The sequence below is a fragment of the Brugia malayi genome, assembly GCF_000002995.4.
Source record: "Brugia malayi strain FR3 genome assembly, contig: Bm_v4_Chr4_scaffold_001, whole genome shotgun sequence".
Classification (NCBI taxonomy): domain Eukaryota; kingdom Metazoa; phylum Nematoda; class Chromadorea; order Rhabditida; family Onchocercidae; genus Brugia; species Brugia malayi.
Window position 1 is genome coordinate 11,881,627 of NW_025062478.1, and position 23,451 is coordinate 11,905,077.

The 23,451-nt window shown below is 24.4% G+C and overlaps 1 protein-coding gene across 1 annotated transcript; it reads right to left on the minus strand.

Annotated features, from left to right (window-relative positions):
- Positions 1 to 2,114: 2,114 nt before the first annotated feature.
- On the minus strand, positions 2,115 to 21,878 carry Bm8591 (conserved hypothetical protein,hypothetical protein; the record flags this gene model as incomplete). Its single annotated transcript, XM_043082502.1, has 23 exons — positions 2,115 to 2,201; positions 2,776 to 2,960; positions 3,408 to 3,633; positions 4,508 to 4,648; positions 5,581 to 5,702; positions 5,964 to 6,066; positions 7,081 to 7,229; positions 7,608 to 7,679; positions 7,842 to 7,896; positions 9,839 to 9,996; positions 10,468 to 10,567; positions 10,853 to 11,001; positions 11,296 to 11,444; positions 11,886 to 12,020; positions 12,177 to 12,322; positions 12,447 to 12,542; positions 12,847 to 13,024; positions 13,576 to 13,766; positions 13,902 to 14,012; positions 14,268 to 14,378; positions 14,890 to 14,961; positions 15,150 to 15,363; positions 21,667 to 21,878. 23 exons carry the CDS (start codon positions 21,876 to 21,878, stop codon positions 2,115 to 2,117), a joined length of 3,162 nt encoding a protein of 1,053 aa, XP_042938436.1.
- Between the last annotated feature and the right edge of the window lie 1,573 nt (positions 21,879 to 23,451).

A 23,451-nucleotide genomic window follows, 5' to 3' on the forward strand; every position in this document is an offset into this window, starting at 1 on the left:
TATCATTTCTAAGGAATTACTTTGATTGAAAATATTAACTTAAACTAATTTGATTCTTTTAATCTTTTTCATTTAAAAATTTCACACAAATATAAATTAACTTCTTTTATGGGAAATTGATGAAAATAGCAAATAACTTTTTGCTTTTGTTCCATTGAATAACGATAAAATGCACGACCATTATTAAGACAACCTTGAAGAAAAAGAAAAAAATATTAAATTAAAATTTTTTAAATTTCAAAAAATATTTTTATAAAAATTATTACTTTTCATTAATCTATATATTACTATAATTATTTTACATTTTACACTTTTCTTTTTCTCATTAATATTAGAAATAAATTGATTAAAAGAAAGAAAAAAAAAAAAAAAAATGAAAACTAACGAGAAAATTGAACACAATTTATAAATGCTATGGAAAAATAAATTGAAATAACCGCTAGTAATTTCATTTACTACAAATAATAATATTTTTTCTCAACTTTACTACCTTTTTAATCTATTCAATTAAGAAAATGAGTAATAATAATGAATTGTTATGTTTTAAAATAAATTTTAAATATTTTTTTTTTTTTTAAATTGCATTTAAAATGCTACAATTATTTATTTGAAATGTTAATAATTTATTCATGAATTATTCATGTAATTCATATATTTTAAATAAATATAATTAATCTATTTGATTTTATCGCAACATATTGTAATAATTATAGAGAAAATGATCACTGTATTTTATTTAATCAATAATTTTTGATCATAATTTTATAATCATAGTAGAATTGATTTTATTATTCGTTGATAAGTTATCATATTCTATTATAAAGTATGATAAATCAAAAAAAAAAAAAGTCAAAAGAATATAGTATTAATTTAATTTTATAGTAATTTCTTTCATTCTTACAATTTATCATATTTGATAAATTATTTAATAGTAATAAGTTTATAAAATAGTTTTCAGATAAGCAATTTGTAGTGTGAACAAATAAAATTGAATCATTGAAATGGAATATATAATGATATTATCATAACGAAAGTATATGATCTTTACGTATAAAATTATCATTTACTTTCTATGATTATCATTTTTATCACTTTTTTTCTATAATTATCATTTTTATCACTTTTTTTCTATAGTTATCATTTTTATCACTTTTTTCTATAATTATCATTTTTATCTCTCTTTTTTACAATTATCATTTTTATCACTTTTTTCTATAGTTATCAATTTTATCACTTTTTTCTATAATTATCATTTTTATCACTTTTTTTCTATAGTTATCATTTTTATCACTTTTTTCTATGATTATCATTTTTATCACTTTTTTCTATAATTATCATTTTTATCACTTTTTTTCTATAATTATCATTTTTATCACTTTTTTCTATAATTATCATTTTTATCACTTTTTTTCTATAGTTATCATTTTTATCACTTTTTTCTATGATTATCATTTTTATCACTTTTTTTCTATAATTATCATTTTTATCACTTTTTTCTACGATTATCATTTTTATCTCTCTTTTTTACAATTATCATTTTTATCACTTTTTTCTATAGTTATCATTTTTATCACTTTTTTCTACGATTATCATTTTTATCTCTCTTTTTTACAATTATCATTTTTATCACTTTTTTCTATAGTTATCATTTTTATCACTTTTTTCTACGATTATCATTTTTATCTCTCTTTTTTACAATTATCATTTTTATCACTTTTTTCTATAGTTATCATTTTTATCACTTTTTTCTACGATTATCATTTTTATCTCTCTTTTTTACAATTATCATTTCTATCACTTTTTTCTATAGTTATCATTTTTATCACTTTTTTCTATAATTATCGTTTTTTTATTTAGTAATTATTAATTAAATGAATTGATATAGTTGTAATTGTGCAAGAAAGTAGCATCGTTATTTTATGAATTAACATAAATGAATTCCATTAATTTAAGCAATATGATAATGAAATGATATTGAAATGTATTATATTAAAATTGTTTTTTCTTTTTTTTTTTTTTTCCAAATAGCAATTATCATTTGTTTAATAAATGCACGTGCTGATAATAATGATAATAATGATAATGCATATACGTATATTTAGCCAATAATTTATTTAGGCGGAAGATGGTAAACCGCCACGAGCACGTGCAAGTATTTCAAAATCTCGTAAGAAACTTAAAATTTCATCCCTTTTGATGAGCTGAAAAATTAATCTTACATTTTTTCAAATTCAGTTTAGTTTAATTTAATTTAATAATTTAACTTTTCATCTTTTATTTTCTTCAAATTATAATTTAATTTAATTTTTTCATTAATAATTAGTGATTAAACAATATGTCATTATTGTAAAATAAAATAAAATATAAAATTAAATTATCACATCTATTATATATCATTTTTACCACCCAATAAAAATAATTTATATTTTTCATACAAAAATTCAATTATTTTTCTCATAAAGATAAAAAAAATAAACTTTCACCGTTTTTCTTGAAGAAACTTTTAACTATTTTGGTATAATTGAATAAAAATAAAATGCCAAAAATTTAATTTAAATGAAATTTATAAATTTAAAATATTATATTAGTAAATGATGAGAGAGTAAAAATGAAAAAAATTGTATTCAAAATGATAAATGAAATACTTAGCAATTAATGCTACAATTAAACATAAATTATATATCAAAATTTAAAAGTAACAGTAAGAGAGAGAGAGAGAGAGAGAGAGAGAGAGGGAGGAGAGGAAAAAGAAAACAAAAAAGAAAAAAGTAATACTTTTCGATTTTCCGAAAGTGCTAAAATGCAACGATGTATGTAAACGTATTGAATATCCGTTTGTATGGATCCGTGACGTTGAAGACGTAATTCTCGAACTACGTCACGCATAGTAACTTTCATACCATCGTTGAACATTGAATCTGCTATATCTAAACCAACAACTGTTCCTGTTCGACCAATACCTAATTAATAAAAAATAATAGATAATAGATTTATTTAATAAAACAATATTTAATAATAATATTACAATTAAACATAAATTTTAATATATTAAAATTTTAAACATATTACGTATTCAATTATAATATTTATTTATTTATTTAAAATTTTTTCCAGCTTTTTTTGCTAGAAAAAAGCAAAACAATTTTTTATGTGATATTTTAGCAAGAAAAAAAAAAAAAAAAAAAAAAAAAAGGAAAAAATGAAATTTATAATAAAAAATATTACAAGTATGTTTAATTACTAATTGTTTTTTTATTAAAAATTTGCCACAAAATTTTGTGGAAAAATTTTTTCACACTTAATACAAATTATTAAATAATTGCTTTTTTTTTTTTTTTTTTTTTTTCTGTCATAAATTATTTGCTTGCTAAATATTTATTTGTACTATAAAAAAATATAAGTAATACCTGCAGAACAATGAATTACAACATGTATTTGATTTTTGATTCGTTGTAAAAGTCGAAATGGTGCCAAGAAATTATTGGGGACACCACGATCTGGCCAATCATTCCAAGCAATATGTTCCAATGTTAATTTTTTATTTCCATTAGTTACAATTAAATTACTAATTGTTAGCATTTTTTCTTCTTGTATCACACGACTACATGTTACCTTTAGTGTTCCATATTCTTTCTGTATATTACAATTATTATTTAACTAATTAATTAATTAATTAATAATTAAAAAATTTTTTTTTAATTCTAAATTTACCTAGTTAATTAATAAACTAATTAATTAACAATTTTTTTTTTTTGAATCACTATTAAGCAATAATTATTTTAGTTAATGATAACAACTATTGAGTGATTAATTAATTAATTAATATGAAGCAAAATAAAGAACGAAAAGAAAGGCAAAGTATTACAAATATTATTTAATTAATTAATTAATAATTAAAAAATTTATTTTTAATTCTAAATTTACCTAGTTAATTAATAAACTAATTAATTAACAATTTTTTTTTTTGAATCACTATTAAACAATAATTATTTTAGTTAATGATAACAACTATTGAGTGATTAATTAATTAATTAATTAATTTGATGAAGCAAAATAAAGAACGAAAAGAAAGGCAAAGTATTACAAATATTATTTAATTAATTAATTAATAATTAAAAAATTTTTTTTAATTCTAAATTTGCCTAATTAATTAATAAACTAATTAATTAACAATTTTTTTTTTTTTTTGAATCACTATTAAACAATGATTATTTTAGTTAATGATAACAACTATTGAGTGATTAATTAATTAATTAATTAATTTGATGAAGCAAAATAAAGAACGAAAAGAAAGGCAAAGTATTACAAATATTATTTAATTAATTAATTAATAATTAAAAAATTTATTTTTAATTCTAAATTTACCTAATTAATTAATAAACTAATTAATTAACCAATTTTTTTTTTGTATCACTATTAAACAATAATTATTTTAGTTAATGATAACAACTATTGAATAATTAATTAATTAATTATAATAAAGAAGGAAAAAAAGGCAAAGTATTACAGATTGGCCTTCTTCAGCTGGCCAATACTGTTCACATTTCTTCTTGCCACATTCCATAATATTACAAAGCATAATTATTGAACGACAACTTTCTTGCCATACCATACGCCAGAAATCTTCTATTGTATTCTCTTTTGGTGCCTTAAATTTTGTTTTTTTTTTTTTTATCATTTTAAAAAATATTTTTCAAATAAAAAAGAAAAAACAGAAATATATATTCTAATATAAATTAATTTAATTAATAACAATAGCAATTATTGATTGATTAATTAATTTAATTGAATAAAGAGTTCAAAAAAAAAAAAAGAAAAATAATACATTCTAATATAAATTAATTTAGTTAATAACAATAGCAATTATTGATTGATTAATTAATTTAATTAAATAAAGACTTCAAAAAAAAAAAAAAAAATACATTCTAATAAAAATTATTTTAGTTAATAATGACAGTAATTATTGATTGATTGATTAATTTAATTAAATAAAGACTTCAAAAAAAAAAAAAAAAATACATTCTAATAAAAATTATTTTAGTTAATAATGACAGTAATTATTGATTGATTAATTAATTTAATTAAATAATGAGTTGTAAAAAAAAATACATTCTAATATATTATGCAAATTAAAATTATATTCTAATTAAATATATTTGTTAGCTGAGAAATTTTTTTTTTTTTTAAACCAAATAAATTTAGGTAATTTAACAATATTTGCCAGATTTTATGATTATAAGATTTATAATAATTAATTTTTATTGACTTTTTTTTTTTATTAAAATTTAAGACATTTTATATATCTAACATATAATCTTTGTTAGAATTTGACATAATTGTCTCAAAAATTAATATTAATTACAACTATAAGTGCTAAAATTTTTTGAAATATTTAAAATATAAATTTTAAAATGAACGCTATGAATGAAATATTATTACAATGATAATATAATATATATTTTAATTTAATATAATATTAATGAAATTTTAAAAGAATGAAAAAAAAAACAAAAAAAAACAAAAAGTATTAAAAATGAAATAAAACAAAGAAAAAAAAAAAAAAAAAAGAGTGGAATAAACCTGAGTACAGATAAACCGTTGTTTCATAGAAACTACATCAACCCAATTTGCATGAATATAATCATTTGTGGTTTTTGATGGATAATTTAGCACAACTCTTGTTTCATCAACACAGAATACATCTAATGAAATATGCAAATTTATTAAATAATTATTTGTAAACATAATTTGTAATTATAATAAACAAAACAAAAAAAAAAAAAATGGCTGCAAAAAATCCGATCATTTTTTTCAAAAAATAAAAGCAAGAAGATTAAACAAATAAGACAAAAGAAAACTAAATGAATGGAACTGAAGTTTAACTAATTAAATCAATTCTAATTGTCAATTTCAAGGTTTAATTAATTTTGACTAATTAAAATTAATTAAACTATCCAATTAACCCCTGTATCTGTTTTTATCTGGATTTTTATCGAATGCAGTTTTAACCAGTTGCGATGGTGGTATACTGCTTTCTCGTATTTCCTTAAATTCTTTCATCAAACCCTGTAAATATTACTAATTATTAAGTTTAAACTTCAATAAATATTAATAATTATATGTTATTTGCATAAATATTTGTATGAAATTAATAATAGCATAAATTTATTATATTTATGAAAAGAATTATCCAATGACATAAGTATTTACTTTTAATTTTATGATATAAGTTTTGTACTTTAAATTTTAATTTAATTTACAAAAACTCATGAACATATGCAAAAAAATTGAACTTATAATTATTTGAATGTTTAATTAATAAGAACAGAAACAAAAAACAACAAAAAAAAAAAAAAAATAGCTGAAAAATGAAAATGACAAATTATTTATTCCTTTTTTCCTATAAATAAATAAACATTTTGAGCAATCAGAGAGAATTTAATTTTTTTTATAATATTAAGTTTGAATTTTTTTTTTTGTTCACTGCTAGTTTTTTAATTGTTTTATAAGTGTTCCAGACTATAATTTTATTTTTTAACTCTGTTTGTTGTTATGTCTTTTTTTTTATTTTTTGTTTTTATGTTATTTTTGTGAAATGTTTTAGTTTTTTTATTTTTTTAAAAAAACATTTAAAATTCGGTTTTTGAACTGGATTACTATCCAGGTAATCAAAATTTATTAATTCAAGAGTAAAGTTTTATTTAAATCGAAAAAATATTGACTGACTTTGAATTGTTATCAGTTATTTCAGTGCTTTTTTTTTTTTAATTTTTTAAGTTTACGCACGTGATATGAAACGTTATACGTATTCTATTAGTTTAGCTTATTAATTTAAATACGTTGCGTCACTTTCAAACAATAAATAAAACATTAGCTTAAAACATTAAAGAAAACAAAAAGGAAAAAAAAAATGATTTGAAATTTAGTTTCATAAAAAAAAAAGATTTGAAATTAAAATGCTAATAAAAATTATTTCACTTTGTTTATAAAAAAAGAAACTGTAAGAATTATAAATCTAAAAAACAGGAGAAGGAAAGGGAAGGAGAGAGGGAGAGAGAGAGATGACTGGATAATATTAACCTGAACTCCAGTTGCAACAGTAGTTGTGCAAAAAGCTTTCATCTGAACTATCATATCCCGGTTTTCCGGTCCTTTCCGAAGTGTAGCAAGCCGGCGACGACTTAGACGAGAATCACGTTCCATTTGTGTGCCATCCTCATCAGCAAGTTCTATTCATTTTTTTAGAAAAATTTATTTTTTATTCCATTTTATATTTTATTAAATCAAGATATGATAAATTATTGTAAATTATAATTTTAAGTTAAATCATACATTTCGTGTTATTTTTGTTACAATTTAAGAATTTAAAAATTTTCAAAATTTTACTAACTTTGAAAATTCAAAGAAAAAAAAAAGAAATGTTATTGCAATTGAAAAGTTTTAAATTTTCAAAAATTCAAATAATAATTATTAGAGACATTAATAATAATAATAAATCTGCAATGTTGCAATATAGTTTTTGCAATCCAATTGATAATTTTATCATTTAATCATTAATAAAAGAGGCTATTATTAAAATGATAATGAAATTGAATATATCTTAATACCCTTTCTAAAGCTACGAGTAGCTGATCGTCGTCTTACTGATTTCTTTTTACCTGTTCGAGATTCTTGACTCACTAAAATGATCAATAACTGACTATAACACTTATCAAGTGGGATTAATATGTGAAATTCTGCTCAAATAAATTCTCCAATGGATTAGCAATTCAAAAGAAATTTTATAGCATTTTATTGAAATAAACTGAATGGTTGAATTATGATTTTATTTTATTACTAACTGTATTCTATTTGTATTGTCGTATCAACAAATTGTTTATAACGACAAACAAACCGCTACACAATCAAACTGAAACTATCAATAAGAACAATTAGATAAAAATAATTCCATTATAGCTAATTTGTCATTAAAATATACTTATCAATTAGCTCTGTATGTAAAATTATTTGTTTAGAAGTTTAAAAAAAAATTGCTATAACTGATATAATTGTTTATCAGTTAATTGATTAGTGATAATTAATAAATGGAACACATTTAATGAATATATTTAAATAAATTAATGAAGGAAAAAAAAGAAAGATTGAAAATGGCATGACACTTGATGTGTCACATATGACAAAGTTATAATTAAACTTTTGTTCTGAATATCACGTGAAAATTTCACGTAAAGCTTACTGTTATGGTCAAATTGAAACACTGCTCTTTAGGTTAGCAAATAAAAATGTGCAATAAATGAAGAACTGTGTGATTAAATTGTGCATTTGATTAGACAAATCAAATACCAAATTTTCAGATTTAATTCCAAATATGATTTATTAATTCCAAAATTTCAAATTCGAGCAGACTGTATATTCCAAAGATTAAGTGAAGCTCGCAAAGTTTTTTTTTTTTTTTTTGACCTGAATTTTGCAAATTTTATTCTCTTCTTTTCCAGGTAAAAATGTATTATTAATGAGATATTCTTTGCACAAAACATTTACAGAAACGGGCAATATCTTCCCGTATTATAAAAAAAAATCAGTTTTTACACCAAAATTACAAAATGCATCCTTTATTTGAAAGAAATAGCAGAGAGAGAGGGAGAGAGGAAGGGAGAGGGAGAGAGAAAAAAAAAAAAACAATCATATCAGTATAAATACCAGAAAACAGATAAAAAAGCTATCAAAAAGTTTATCTTCCCATAATAATAATCTGTTAGCTTTGACAAATCCTGTAGAATTCATAGAATATCATTTGACATACATTTGATATTACTTTGAATTGAATTGTTGATAAAAGAACAAAAATTTATACATCACTAATTTTCTATACATAACAGTGAAGAGAAATAATGCCCTCAATCTATAAGAGTATTCGGAGTTTAGAGAGAATCTGTCTAATTATTTATTGACGACAAAATAATCATCTTGCTAGCATATAACAGAATTTGAAAAAAAAAAAAAAAAAACTATATTCCTGTAAATTATAATAAATACTTATAAGTAAATTTCTATTCAAACTACTCTATTTTACTGCGTAGCAACTATATCACGGAATAATTAACAAACAAACAAACAAAAAAAAAAAAAAAAAAAACATATATGGCATTTAAAAAAGTAAATAAATAAATACATATATATATATCGTGAATAAATAAAGGCATATTTCATAAATGAATGTGAGCTTAATATAAAAAACCAGAGAACATAGTATGCTGATAGAGTAATCAATTATCCCTTGGTATATTTAATAAATGATAATTCAGCTATAACTAACTATTCAACTAATCAGCTAGTTCTTCTAAAAAAGAGAAACAAAAACAAAAAAACATACTGATATCAATTTATCGCGAAAAATTTCTCACATAACTTTTCAATGGTTAAATTAACTACTTTTCAATCGAAAAAAAAAAAAAAAATTTCTACTTGGTAAAGTGTTCTCATTTCATTCATATAATTTCATGAATGATTAGCAATAAAGAAAAATCATCAATATTATAAGCAACAGTTAATCATTCAAATGGCACCAATTGAAATATTTAAAAAGACAAAAGAAATTTAACATTCAACATACAGAAAGAATATAATCCATTCTTTGATTATTTTATCATTTAAATTTCTTCGCCTTTCTTTTTTTTTTTTTTTGTTAATAAAGCCTGATGTTCAACAAATATCATGATAAAATCATAATTACAATAATAGTTATCAATGCAATGAAAAAAAACAAAAAAAAACAAAACAAAACAAAAAAATAAAGAATAAAAAAAAAAAAAAACATCATTTAATATCAAATTTTCACGGCGCTTGATTCCGAATAAAATGGATTAGTTGAATGAACCGGTACCGGATATGTCGTCGCAACATTTACAGCTAAATGGGACCATCTAACATCAAATGGATCAGTTTCGTCTGCTTTTTCGGATTCTTTATCATTCGTACATTTTTCATTCGTTTGATCTAAAATTCCTTCCATTAAAATAATTCATAAATTATATACAATTCTCTAAAAATATCTTCAGAACATATACTAATTCGAAATTATTAATAATGAAATGCAAATCAGCGCATCCTCTCACTTTCTATTTAAGTTTAATTTATGAGCACCGAAACATTTCAAAATTTCACTGTAAATTCATTGTAAATTCAAACGAAATTCACGATCCTCATAGATCGAAGATTGAAAACATAATTTCCAACTGAGCAAAAATGAACCTTTAAACTGCTAACGTCCATGTAATCGCTTTATTCCCTATCCATATATATGTAAATGAGACAGCAACTGACATAATTCTCTTACGCAAAGTTTACATAAACATTATTTATACTAATCATAAATAAGAACTACTCAACGAAAATAAAAACGTTATTGCTAATTATTAGAATTTCTTATGCGTCAAATTTAATCTAAATTTTCCAAATAATGACTACCTTGTTTCTGGGTTGTTTGAGAGTTTGACAGCAATGCACTAAACACTGGCTGACCGAAAATATCAATCTCGGATGAATCTGCTGGTATGGTTGTAGCATTCTATAAAATAATGTGCAAATTTTCAAGCACAAATTAAACCATACAGACTGTTCTTTATTGGCTCAATTATTAATATTTATTATTAAATTTGCATTAAGCATCCATCTGATAACAAAGAAAATTGTTGTTAACTTTCAGAAATCATGTTATTTATTTCTTCAATTAGTTTATCAATCATTCACAAGTCTATGTATCAAATTTGATATGAGTCATTGTAAACTTTCACTTTCTTTTTCAATCTTTTATCTTACTTGTCTGTCATTACAAGTTCAATAATTTAAATACCTTGTCCAAAGATGAGAAATCTTCGGTTGTCGTAGGTAATTCGTATTGCGAAAAGTCACTACTGAAACGGATTGCTGTTTCCAAACCTATATCCTGGAAGGTTGATGAACTTGGTAGCGGTGGAGGTGGATGATTTGGTGGTGGCCCAACTAAAGTAAGAAATATCAAATTTATCAATTAAAACATTCAAAGTTAACTACATTAAGCATTACTGGAAAGTATCTTATCTATTTCACTGGCAATGAAAATCCAACAAAAAAAGTAATTTGTGGAATTTACCTGGATTCTAACTAAATTATCTATATAATTACCAAAATTAATGTAAACTATAAATAAATGCAAGAAATTTATCGATAAGTGAAACAAATAAACTTATAGACTATCAGAAGAAAGGTAAAAGGTGAAACATGCATTTAATAATCAATAAAACAAAAAAGTAATACCATTACTCATCGCATGGCTTGTCTTAATGAGATCACTAGCATTTCTGCATGGTGAATTTAGTGACAGTGATGAGCGTAATGTTTGCTCCAACCATTCATCAGCTTTTGATTTTACCGTTGATGGACATGTTGAAATGGAACTACTTAACCTGAAACATTATAAAAATAATTGAAAATTTAACGTTCTTCTGAATTATATCATTGTGATACTTTAATTAGGAATCAACAAATTTAAATCAAAATTATTACATTTCATTCGCCAATTATTTATTGATGAATTTTTTTTCGTTATATTATTTTCACAAAAATGCATAAAAATTCAAACTTTTATGAATTTTAGCAAAAATAATAGTGCAAAAAGTCAAAGTTAACGAATAAATGGAAATAAAAAATTCTTTAGTAATATGTATTATTATTAGTTTGTTCTAATATAATTGAGTAAAATCTAAGAGCAACTCAAAACCATATACCATTGATTTTGATAGGTTGAACAACTAATAACAACCAAGGTTGAAGCATGAGTTAAAATGATTATTATATTTCTAGCGGGATTACTTCATAATTACACTAAAGGAATGTAACGAAATTACCAAGATTCCGGTCCACTAACACATGATGAATAATTGGTTTGAACTTGTAGCGGAGAATTTACTAAACTATATGTCTGAGTACCATTAAATTCATAGATAGTGGTGTATGGTGCAGCCGTATACGATAACGATTGCCTGCAAATGAATGAAAGAAAAATGCAAAAAGGAAAATATATATAATAAGAAATCGATAAATTAAAAAAAAAAAAGGATGATTAATTCATTATTTTAATTTTAATTAAAACACGAAGACAATAATAATTTCACAAAAAATGAAATAAATATTTTTACCTAAATCCATTATATTTCACTGGACAGTATGGAGCATTCTCGAAGGTACTTCCCTCATTCAATGTACCATCATTAAGCCAACTTTTATCTTCATCATCTTCAAAAATTGGCTCACCCTTTGCTATAGTTGTCGCAGATAGTTGTTGCTGAAAGTAACCAATATTTTGGATCATATATCTAAAATTCGGAAATAGATTATAACTGAAATAGAAGTGAATGCCATTTTTTTACAGCAAAAAAAAAAAAAAGACTCAGAAATATTTGACAAACTTTTTTAATCAAAGGATCTGGACAAGATCGGAGTGAAAGTTGTCGATGGAATGATGGAGTATTAGTGATACATGGAGCAGGAGTACGCAGTGATCCCTGAAAAAACGAATACAAAATTTCTGAATATTCTATGACTTAGAAATAATGAAACTTTCTGCGTTAATTATTTCAAAAATCAAACTATGTGTATAAATATAATGAAGTTTACAGTGTAAAGTTTACAGTTTATTGTAGGTTTAATTAACCAAAGTAACAAAATAACAAATATTACAGTGAGATTCTATGCAAACTCAAATCTCATTTTTTCAACAAAATCAATTAATCTTAAATGAAAGAAGAAAAAAAAAAAAAAAAAAAAGGAAATAAGAAAAGAAACTATAAACCAAATGAGCTAGTCAACCTGTCTTATAAGAAGTAGTGGATTTCCGATAGGCCGTGGTTTTGATGTAATATGTAATGCAGTTGACAGAGTTGACGTTGCAGGAGGTGGTTGTATGATTGCAGTTTGCGGGTCACGTAATCGTTCTGTTATTGATAATCGACGAAAAGAACCATTACAATTATTTCGTTCAAGTGAACTAGAAATTAACGTAAAAATTAACAGAATTAAATTATCAATTCAAATTTTATTTACCAATATTAAACAATTGCTATTTTTCACTGGTTAAAGGTCATAATTACTTGACAGTTACATCCTACTTCTGCCATTCATTAAAATAAGGCATTTGAATAACTCAATGGTTCAGTTATAGGTAATTTCTATTATCTAAATCCAGTCAAAAATATTTATGTAAATCTATTTGACATCTCTAGCAGATACACTCTGTTGTATTTTTGTGATATATTTGTCACTGCTACTATCGTAAAGATCACAATGCGATTTAAATACATTAATAGGTGAGAGAAAATTCCAAATTTTGCAATTTATAACTTTTTAGGAAATAAAAATTTAACAGTAAACAATCACACTACTAATTCTTCAAATGTTCTTAATACTTTCCAGTTTATCAAAAATGGAAAGATCAAATATCCAAATGTATTAGTTTGACATTATTAATGATAAAAATAAGACACCTTATTCTATCATGGAAAAATTTTAATTTTGTCTAAATTTTTGATAAAAATAAACCTAATTGGAATGGATGGTATTTGTTGGGCAATTTCATCTAAAGTAAAACCAGTGGCATTTGGCTTCTCGCAACCAACAGGTGGTAAACCTGCAGCTGCTTGCACCACTGCAGCAGCTTCTGCATCACGCTTCTTTTTCCTTTCCAAACAAATCGCAAACGCACATCCCACCGCATGACTTAAGCGTTCGCCCTTGAAGAAAACAAATTCAAAATTTTGAGATCTAAATTTAAAAAAGTATTAAAAAAAAAAAATAAAGTAATAAAATACAAACAATTAAATAAGCGTTGTATTTCCTCCTAAATGATTATTAAAAATTAAACTTACGGATTCTTTTATTGCATGAAAACCATGACACATCCATCGTCTTGATGTTCCATCTCGACAAATATATGCAAAACCTTTGTCATGACTTCGATCAGGTGCACAAAATGATACCTCAAATTTCGAAAGTACTTACGGTTTATTAATTACCATTCACATAATGAAAATGAAAAGAGGAAAAGAGCAATTAATAGCAAAGAATGAAATAACCAGATAGGACTAAATAGATAATGGAAGAAAATGTAGAGAAATGAAATGGATTCAGAAAAGTGGAAAAATGAAGGGATATAAGTGCAAAAACGGAAAAATGATATAGTAAATAAACATTTTAAAAATTATTTAAGACTAAAAAAAAAGCAAAAATAAAACCTTCTCAATGGTTTGATCGACTATTAAGCCACGACTACTTTCCTGATCTACAACACGTAAACCATCACCAGAAACATACAAAACTGCTTTAATTGGTCGTCGTCGTTGTCCCTGAAGAAAAAAAATTTTTCTGAACATTTTGAATTGATTTAATTTCACTGCCATCTTTAAAGTAAAAAAAAAAAAAAAAAAAAAAACAATAAAAGAAAGAAAAGTAACGCAATGTTTTGAATGCAAAAGGATGATAATTACAATTAAAATGATTGTAGATGATATATTACTTCAACTATATCAGTTATATTATATAAGTTAAAATTTAGATATTCCACTAGCAGTTAGCGACAGGTAGGATATAATAACCAGCAAAATTTTGATGAAAGCAACTATTCTCTTTGAATTGAGACAACACTTTAAAACTATCAAAGAACTTAAAATACTGCATGGAACAGATGTAGCTCACATTTATTTGAGATGTATTGATCTTTTTTCAACCATTGACAATTAATTCAAAATTTTTTATTGTTGAAAATAATTGAAATAAAGATACAAGAATTAACTGTGAAAGAATAAATAATCTACATATATCAGTAGATATCATTCAAGCAACTTTTTTAAAACATACCCTCAACAATTTCAGAGCTCCTTCACAAATTTGCATACCACGCGATTCAAATACTTCAATACCACCAAGATACTTAAATTTTTTTATAAAATTATGCATAACTCAAATAGTCATAATGGAAATTTAAAGTAAATTTGAAAATTTCAGAACTCAAAACAAATCAAGAACATTCAAAAGTTCAAAAAATATATTAAAATCAATTTCAAGCTTCTTAAAAAATAATTCATTACACTTGAATTCAATATTCGAAAAGCACTAACCTTAACGCTAAAATTGCAGGTACCATTCCGAACAGCAACTTCATCCGGTTGCCATAATTCTGCTTTATTAGAACCTGAATTATTTGCTGATCTATTCGGTGACAACTGTCGCCCAGATGGAGTCCTACGAGAGAAATGCTGCTTGGACATTCTACGACGAAATGATTCGCGAAATGAACGTCGTATTCGATCCATTCCACGATGGACAACGCTTCTAAAATTATCCAAGTTACTGATAAAAAAATTTGGAACAGTTACAATATCAACATACCTATGAATGCAAAAAGTATTCAAGATAAAATTCTCTTCCAATTAAAGAGAAACATTAATTAGTGTAACAATTCTCGACAATTTAAATCGAGAAAGAGGGAGCAGAGAGATCAATCATTATCAATTAATGAACATAACACATATTCACTAGTTACTAAATTCGACAAATTTATCTTATTCTAGCTCAAAATGAAACCTAGAATTTCAGCATAATGTCAGAGATGATAAAACGATAATTAATAATAAGTTCTATTTAATCAAAATTAAAACAACTGCCATCAGAAAAAATCCCACAAAAAAAAAAAAAAAAAAAATCCATGATTTTACTTCATTTGATCGAAAGGACGTATATAATTACAGCCAAACAGCAAGAAAACTTGATAAAACTTCATTACACTCAATCAAAAGTGTCACAGCTATTAAAAATGACAACGAAATATCAATCGGAGCAAAAAATATTAACTGATTCTAATCAAAAGTACTGCAAATAATTTTACATAATTTAATGGAAAATACACAATCGATAATGTCATTGAATAATTCATTTCATTTATTTAAAGTATTCCTAAAGAAATTTAAAATAAATTATCTATTCATTTTATTTTCATTTATTCATTGTATTCCTTAAAAAAATTTAAAGATGAAAAAAAAAAATTTTTAAAGTTTAGAAAGGCATAGAAGAAGATAAGAAAAACATTTAAAGCGAAACATAAATCCTACCTTAAACAAAAATATTATGAAAATCTCTCCAATCCGTATTCTGCTACAAATTTAAGATAAATCTTTCGAATGTTTGAGGAATGAAATTTACCACTGAAAGGAAAAAAAAAAAGAAACTCTGTACTTTTAAGCCAAATATTTGAGTAAGAAGTAGAAAATTAAAACAAAGTTAAATAAACGATTTCTGAAAAGTTAGCAAAATGAAAAACAGAAAAAAAAAAATGAAATTTCAAATAAACTATCTGCTGTTTAAGGAAAGAAAATTTTCCGTTTTGCTTTTTTTTTTTTTCTTAAAAAAACAAAAATAAGTATACGATAGATAGTAATAGTGGTTAATATAAGCAATGATTAGAATTAAAAATGATTGTAAATGAGGAAAAAGAAGATGAGAGAGTAACTGATTAAAATAAAATTAAATAATTTTAAACTGTAAATATGCTAATGCCAAACAAAACCAAATTTCTTTCTATCAATAAGGGTTGTCATGGAGCGAATAGCGATACATATGCATATTAGTGATTCTGTATAGTTTATACCTTTATGAAATTATGCTAATCAATTTTATGCATCGAATATGGATGATTAAAGCATGAAGAATAATCTTGAAGAAATTTATTAGCTCTCTTCCTTTTAGCTAGAAAAGATATATAAATTTCCTTTTTTTTTCCCTTTCCTTAGAAGCTTTTGTGAATTATATATTTTTTCTTTTTATTCACTTATGCTTAATCTTCATTCATCATTTACCGCTTTAATTTTATTTGCTCTATTTAATATTCAATTGCCATTCATCCAAAAGTTGCTTAATAATGTTTCAATTAAATAGGACTTGTTGCAAGTCATCTATCTTTATGCTAAAATAAGAAAATTATTACTGAAGCTATAAGTCGTGATAAAACAAAATTATTTACAACTGGAAAAAAGCTTACTTTTTTAAAAAAAAAAAAAAAAACATATTAAAAATGAATGTTGTAAGTGCAATCAACCAGAAAAAGCAATAGATCTCTTAAGTTATTCAAGTTTTTAAACTTTGACGAAAAAAAAAAAAAAAAAAAAAACCCACCATTGCTCTTTCTACAGGCATCACTGATGACTGATATCTAATGTTTAATTAACCGAAAGAAGCAATATATCTTCCAGACTATTTAAATTTTTGAATATGTCAAAGAAAATTATTGTACAGCTATTAATAATATTAGGTAATACGGAATGCATTCAGCTTGCTAGCTAGTTAAATTGGTAAATAAGAGATTGAGAGAAGAATTAGATTGATCAAACAATAACAAATATAATTCTAAAAAAATGGAAAAATAAAAAAAAAAAAAAAAAAAGCAAGAGATGAGCAAAGCTAGAATTTAATAAATGGATGAGAAAAAAAAAATATGGATTTAATTCAGAAATAAAGAATGCATTAAATTTAAGGATATTAAAATGTTCAATTAAAGTGATATATTTAAGAAACATTTGCCACTTCTGATATTACTTTCTTTACAACAACTTACACTTATGTAATAATGTAAAAAAAAAGAAAACTAACCGTATTTACTTTCTTTCTTTGTTTTCTTTTTTTTCAAATTCAATTCCCTCTTTATTTGAAGAGAAAAAAATTTTTTTTTCCTTTTTTGTTTGTTAATATTACAATTTGATGTGGATATTAATAAGGAATAATACTTGTTACTTTTAATTTAAAACAGAAAAGTTAAAAGAATACCTATTAATATCATTATGAACAAAATTTTTAAGAATAATTCATTATTACAATAACTATCTGTTTACATAATGCCATCATCAACATTTAAAAATTATTACAGGACTAATCACCTGATTATATCTATTCACCTTGATTAAAAACATTTATAGCTCTTCCAAAACATTTAAAGCTCTTTTATAAATAAATGAAAATAACTAGATGACAACAATGATACAAGTATGAATTCATTTCAAACTACGAAAACAATCCAATATCATAACATTCGTAGAAATTAGCATTTAACGACCGATCGTTAAGTATTAATTTCAACTATCAAATAAAGACCAATTGCTATTTTCAATTTTCTACAACATAATTTAAACATTTCAAAACTGAAAAAAAAAATCATCATAAGACTTTCAAACTAAAATAAATTAATATTAGAACTAAAAACAATTTTAACTTGCTCAAATAAAACATATTTTCCTCTCATTTAATAAGAAGGAAATTGAAATAAAATAGAAGAAAAATTAAATGAATTATATGTGAGGCATATGTTAAAGTTCAACTTTGAATGACATTTCTCAAAACTAAAGGAAAAATAGAAACTCCCAAGTGAAACATTCATGAAAAAGCTTACTTTGATACATTAGAAAAATAATGAAGATTGGCAGGCTAAAAGTATTACATTTGGCCAAACTTCTGATTCACCAATTCTAATGATATTTTTCCCATTAGGTGAAATTTTCAACTAAAATTGTGATGATAATAGCTCAAAGAGAGAGAAATTTTGGAAAAGTACGAAATTGCAGGAAAATTTTAGCCAAATGTGGCGTAAAATTTTAAATAACTTAGACTGGCCACAACTCACTACTACTCCCAGCCTAGTCAGACCAACTATCTTGGCTTTTCCATTCTCTTTCCATCTCATTCTTAACATTATAAATATGAGCTTTGTCTTTCAAAACATGCAAGCAATATATTATATATATATATATGTGAAATTTAAATTATACAAGTGGGCAAGGATATTAAAATGTGTTTTTCGATGTGAAAAACACATTGAAATATTTAGTTATAGTTTAAATTTAAGCATAATATAAATTATAAGCTAAAAATGAAGCAACATACATTTATTTCTAAAGAAAAAGCAAATTTTGAAAAATTAAATCATTCTGCAACAAATTTTTCATATTTATTTCTAAAAAATTAAACAAACTTTAAATTTCATTAGCATATATCAATTGATATACAAATTTTTCCCAAATAAAATACCTCATTAATAAATTTACAAGCCATTACTGCCTTTATTTATTGAAAAAGATCGATTACTGCAAGTGACCTTGGAGAAATGTAAACATCCCATAAATGTTATTTACACTCTCTCCTGTTTACATGCCTTTTCCTTGAATTTTTTTAATGCAAAACCATAGTGATGTGATAGTTATGATCACATACTCCGATGAATCTTTCATTAAAGTTACACTTCTTTTATGCTTGAATTCCAAATTTCGAAATGATTTTAAAACGCATAATTTTCTTAAGGATTTACTATGCAGAGATATTTATGTTTTTATGGATACCTACAATTAAATAACAAATACTGTACAAAATTAGTAGTCCTACAGTATTATCTGTTGAATTCGATAAAAATTTAGAAAAAATTCCAAATGTTTAGAACTATAATCAAATAATTAAGATATCAATTCGAAATGAATAAATAATGAAGCAATTTGAAGAAATAAATGAAATTTATAATCTAAGAGAGCCAAACAACGATTAATCGAACTATTTAAGTCAACTGGGAGTAAATATCTAAATGGCCTGCCTATCTTTTAAAAGAAGTGAATGAATGAAACATGCCAAAACCTTTACATATTTTTCATTCATATATTCAGATTTTTCATAGCTAAAAGATAGCATTCATTCTTGTTAACCAACAAAAGAAAATATAGTGAAGACCTAACAATCCGGTATAAATGACAAATGAGGATTGATGAAGAGAAAATGGTAATTTTAAAGTACAAAGTAATGAATGAACTCCTTATCAGGGAGTGATACCTTAGGGAATTTGAATTTAAGCCTCTACATTGGCTCCAATAATCAAGCTGAAATATAATAAAGAATGATTTTAGTTTGCTGAAAAATTTTGAATCAAATTAGTTAGAATTCAAATAAAATACACTCATCTTTCCATATACAATACCACACATATTATTATGTTATTATTCAACAAGTAAAAAGCATCCATAACCAAGAAACACAATTAATAGTAGCTTCTTTCAATAACAAAAAAAAAAAAACTTTTGTTGAAATTATATATAATTAATTCCAATTTCTAAATGTTATTAATGTAATTTCCTCACTGAAACTATTATGTACTACAATTTTCATCAATAAGTTTAATCATTTTTTACTTTACATCATCATACTCCTATATAGTTTTAGAAAGTACCTTTAATTCCACTTAACAATTAAATACCCATAACTGATAGAATGACTTCTGCATAAAAAGATTTATTATATGTGGTCCGTATCAACTATTTTATTTAACTTTAATTCTAATGACATTTTTTCTTATCCTAAGCTGTTAAATTTATCATAACAGTAATTTTGGAGAAGTCATTGTCTAAAAAATGTTACCATTTTTAGTCCACTAAAATGGAAGTCATTATTTAAAGAAGCTATTTCAGACCGAAAATAATAAACAATAAAAGAAATTGTCTACCACTTCACATTCTTTAGAAATCGTTTTACATAAAAAGCATCAAATAATGAAGGCCGAATTTATTTACAATCTATTTTAGTCCTTTATTATATATAATCTTTATTTATTTTTGTATAATATATATATTTATATATTACATATTTAACAAATTGAAACAAAATTTTTTTTTTTTTAATTAACCAGAATAAGAGAAAAAAAGAAGAGATCAGTAATAATGAAGAAGTACTAGATAATGCAGTAAGTACCTAAAGAGATTTAAACGTTAGTGAAGCCAGCTTATGTTTAACCTAACCATATTCAAGTAAAAAATATTGTACTCATAAAACAAAAGATGTATCTCTGAAGAAAATGTCGAAATATATTTCACATATGTAATCAGTCAATCCAATGGTATTTCGTATAACAGTATCGATACATTTATACATTGAATTTTGTCAACAACAAACGGATCATCAAGATGGAAACCATACACGTCCCTCTCATCACCTTGACCGAACCTGTTTTCAACTACAACAACCTTTCGCTCTCTTCTCGAATACATATATTTTTTTTTGTATATACATATGCGGAAGGACAATAAGTATGCCAAAAAGACTAAACATATATATATATGAATTTTCGCAAGACTACTGAGGCAACTAGAATGAACTTTCATTTCTCAAATGTAACACTGCAATTAAAACAATAGCATTTTCCGTGCTTATGGACTGAGAAAAGTAAAGTTGAACTTAAACTCTTCCTCCTGTTTCCTCACTAAGTTTAGTATATCTCTGAGTTTCATGCAGTTTTTTGAAAAAAAAAAAAAAGAGGAAGAAAAAAAGAAGAAAAAGATGAGAGAAGAAACTTTCACATTTTTTATTCTTAAAACGTTTTGAGGGAGAATATTACTTACGAGTGAACGCGATAGATCAATCACATTTTCCTAAGCCGCATCTGTGTATCTCATTAACTTATCTATTATTTCTTCCATTCTTTACTAAAGTTATATTTCAGTAGTTTCTTTTATGTTCATTTTTCCAGCCCTTCTATTCCACATGACATTCTAAATATTTTCTACAAAAACGCTAACAACTTAGTGCCAGCATAAACAAAAACGAGGTAAACAAACTAACCCTTTGGATGACAAGACATCTTGAGCTTCACATGACGCTTCCACGGATCGTTGTAGCTGTTCGTGCTGCTGCGGCATACTACTATAATCGTTAATGGTTTCATCACTATTTGAATGACTATTCGTCAAGCTTTCATTTTTTCGTTTCTTGTTTCGCTCTGTTAAACGCCATATATTTCGATAAAAAATTGATGATGACGGCGTTGAAGGCATTGAAGGCACCAGAAAATAGAAATAAGATAAGATTCGCAATATATTCACATCTATAAATGGCAAACATATTTCTGAATAAAGGTAAGAAGGAGGAGTTCTCTTTGCAAACTAAATTTTTGAACATTTAGTCTATTTATAAAAATGATAACAGATGGGAAGATAATAAATCATTCAAAACAACTGCAGGTTCAACTACGAGTTTCTACATACCTAAATAATCTGTTATAAAAGATTAAGAACTATTATTCAGATGTTGATAACCGGAACGGAAATAATACTGAGATTACGGAAACTGCATTCAGAACTGGCTACCTTTTTCGAAGAGTGGCAACGAATTTTTAAGTATCTCATCATATGGTACTGCTGAACTTTCAAGAAAAAACAAAAGTAAAGATGCAAAGATTAGAAAAAGTTCAACAAGTGCCTATATCAACTTCATACATTAAATTAATTTCCGGTATAAATGCTTTTTCGTTCACGACTCAGCCTATAGGATTTGTTAATACAAATTAAAATTTTGTCGAAAAAAAAGATGAATCGACCATATGTTTGGCGATGAAAAATCCATGTTTCCTGCATATGTCAAAATCACACCGTAGCAGAGGAAGTGGAATACGGGAGGAATGTAATTCTCATAAGGGAAAAAAGAGAGAGCAGAAATAAAATCACAAAAATGATAAAGCTTTCAAAAAAGCTATGGGAATGAGAACAACTACGTGGTAACGTCTATAGGAAAAGAGCGAAAATGAAACCGACAGACTGATAAGGCTAATAAAAAAAAGTGGAATAGAATTGGAACTCTTATGAAGTGATTCCGATCTTAAAAAAAGGAATGGGAAAAATGTGGCAATAATTGATGAGTATTGCAAACATTTTTATCAGAAAAAGAAGTAAAAAAAAAAAACCTATACATTCATGTATATAGAAGAAGGGAATTTTCACTTTTAAATTTAAAAATTACTTACCACAGGCATTATAAGCGACGATGACATATGGTTGTCAACAGTGTTAACAGATGATACAAACAAACACAAGCACACACAAAAATTTATCGATCGATGCCCTTTTTTTGCTGATTTTTGGCTTTGTCGATAAATCAATAAGTCGAAATAGTATGAGCACTTTGATGAATAAATGTAGGCAAGCAATTACTGTTAAATAAAATCAGTGGGTCGAATTGTAGCTGAAATGAACTGAATATTAATAAAATTTATTTACCGTTATCATTAACGCCCACCAATTAGTTATTAATTTTGTTTGTTTCTTTTTTCTTTGTCTGTTTCTGTTTGTTCTTATCTTTCCCCCTTTTTTTTTTTTCTTTCTTTCTTCATGCAAGTAAGTACAACAGTAACAACTGTAATAAAAAAAAATAATAATAACAGTATAATAATAGCAATTAGTAGTAATAAAAAAAAATAATAACAATAGTATAATAATAACAACAATAACAATAGTAAAATAATAATAATAATGACAGTAATAATGATAATAATAGTAATATTAATAATTAATAATATAATGATAATAAATGATAATAATAATTAATAATAATAATATAATGATAATAAACAAT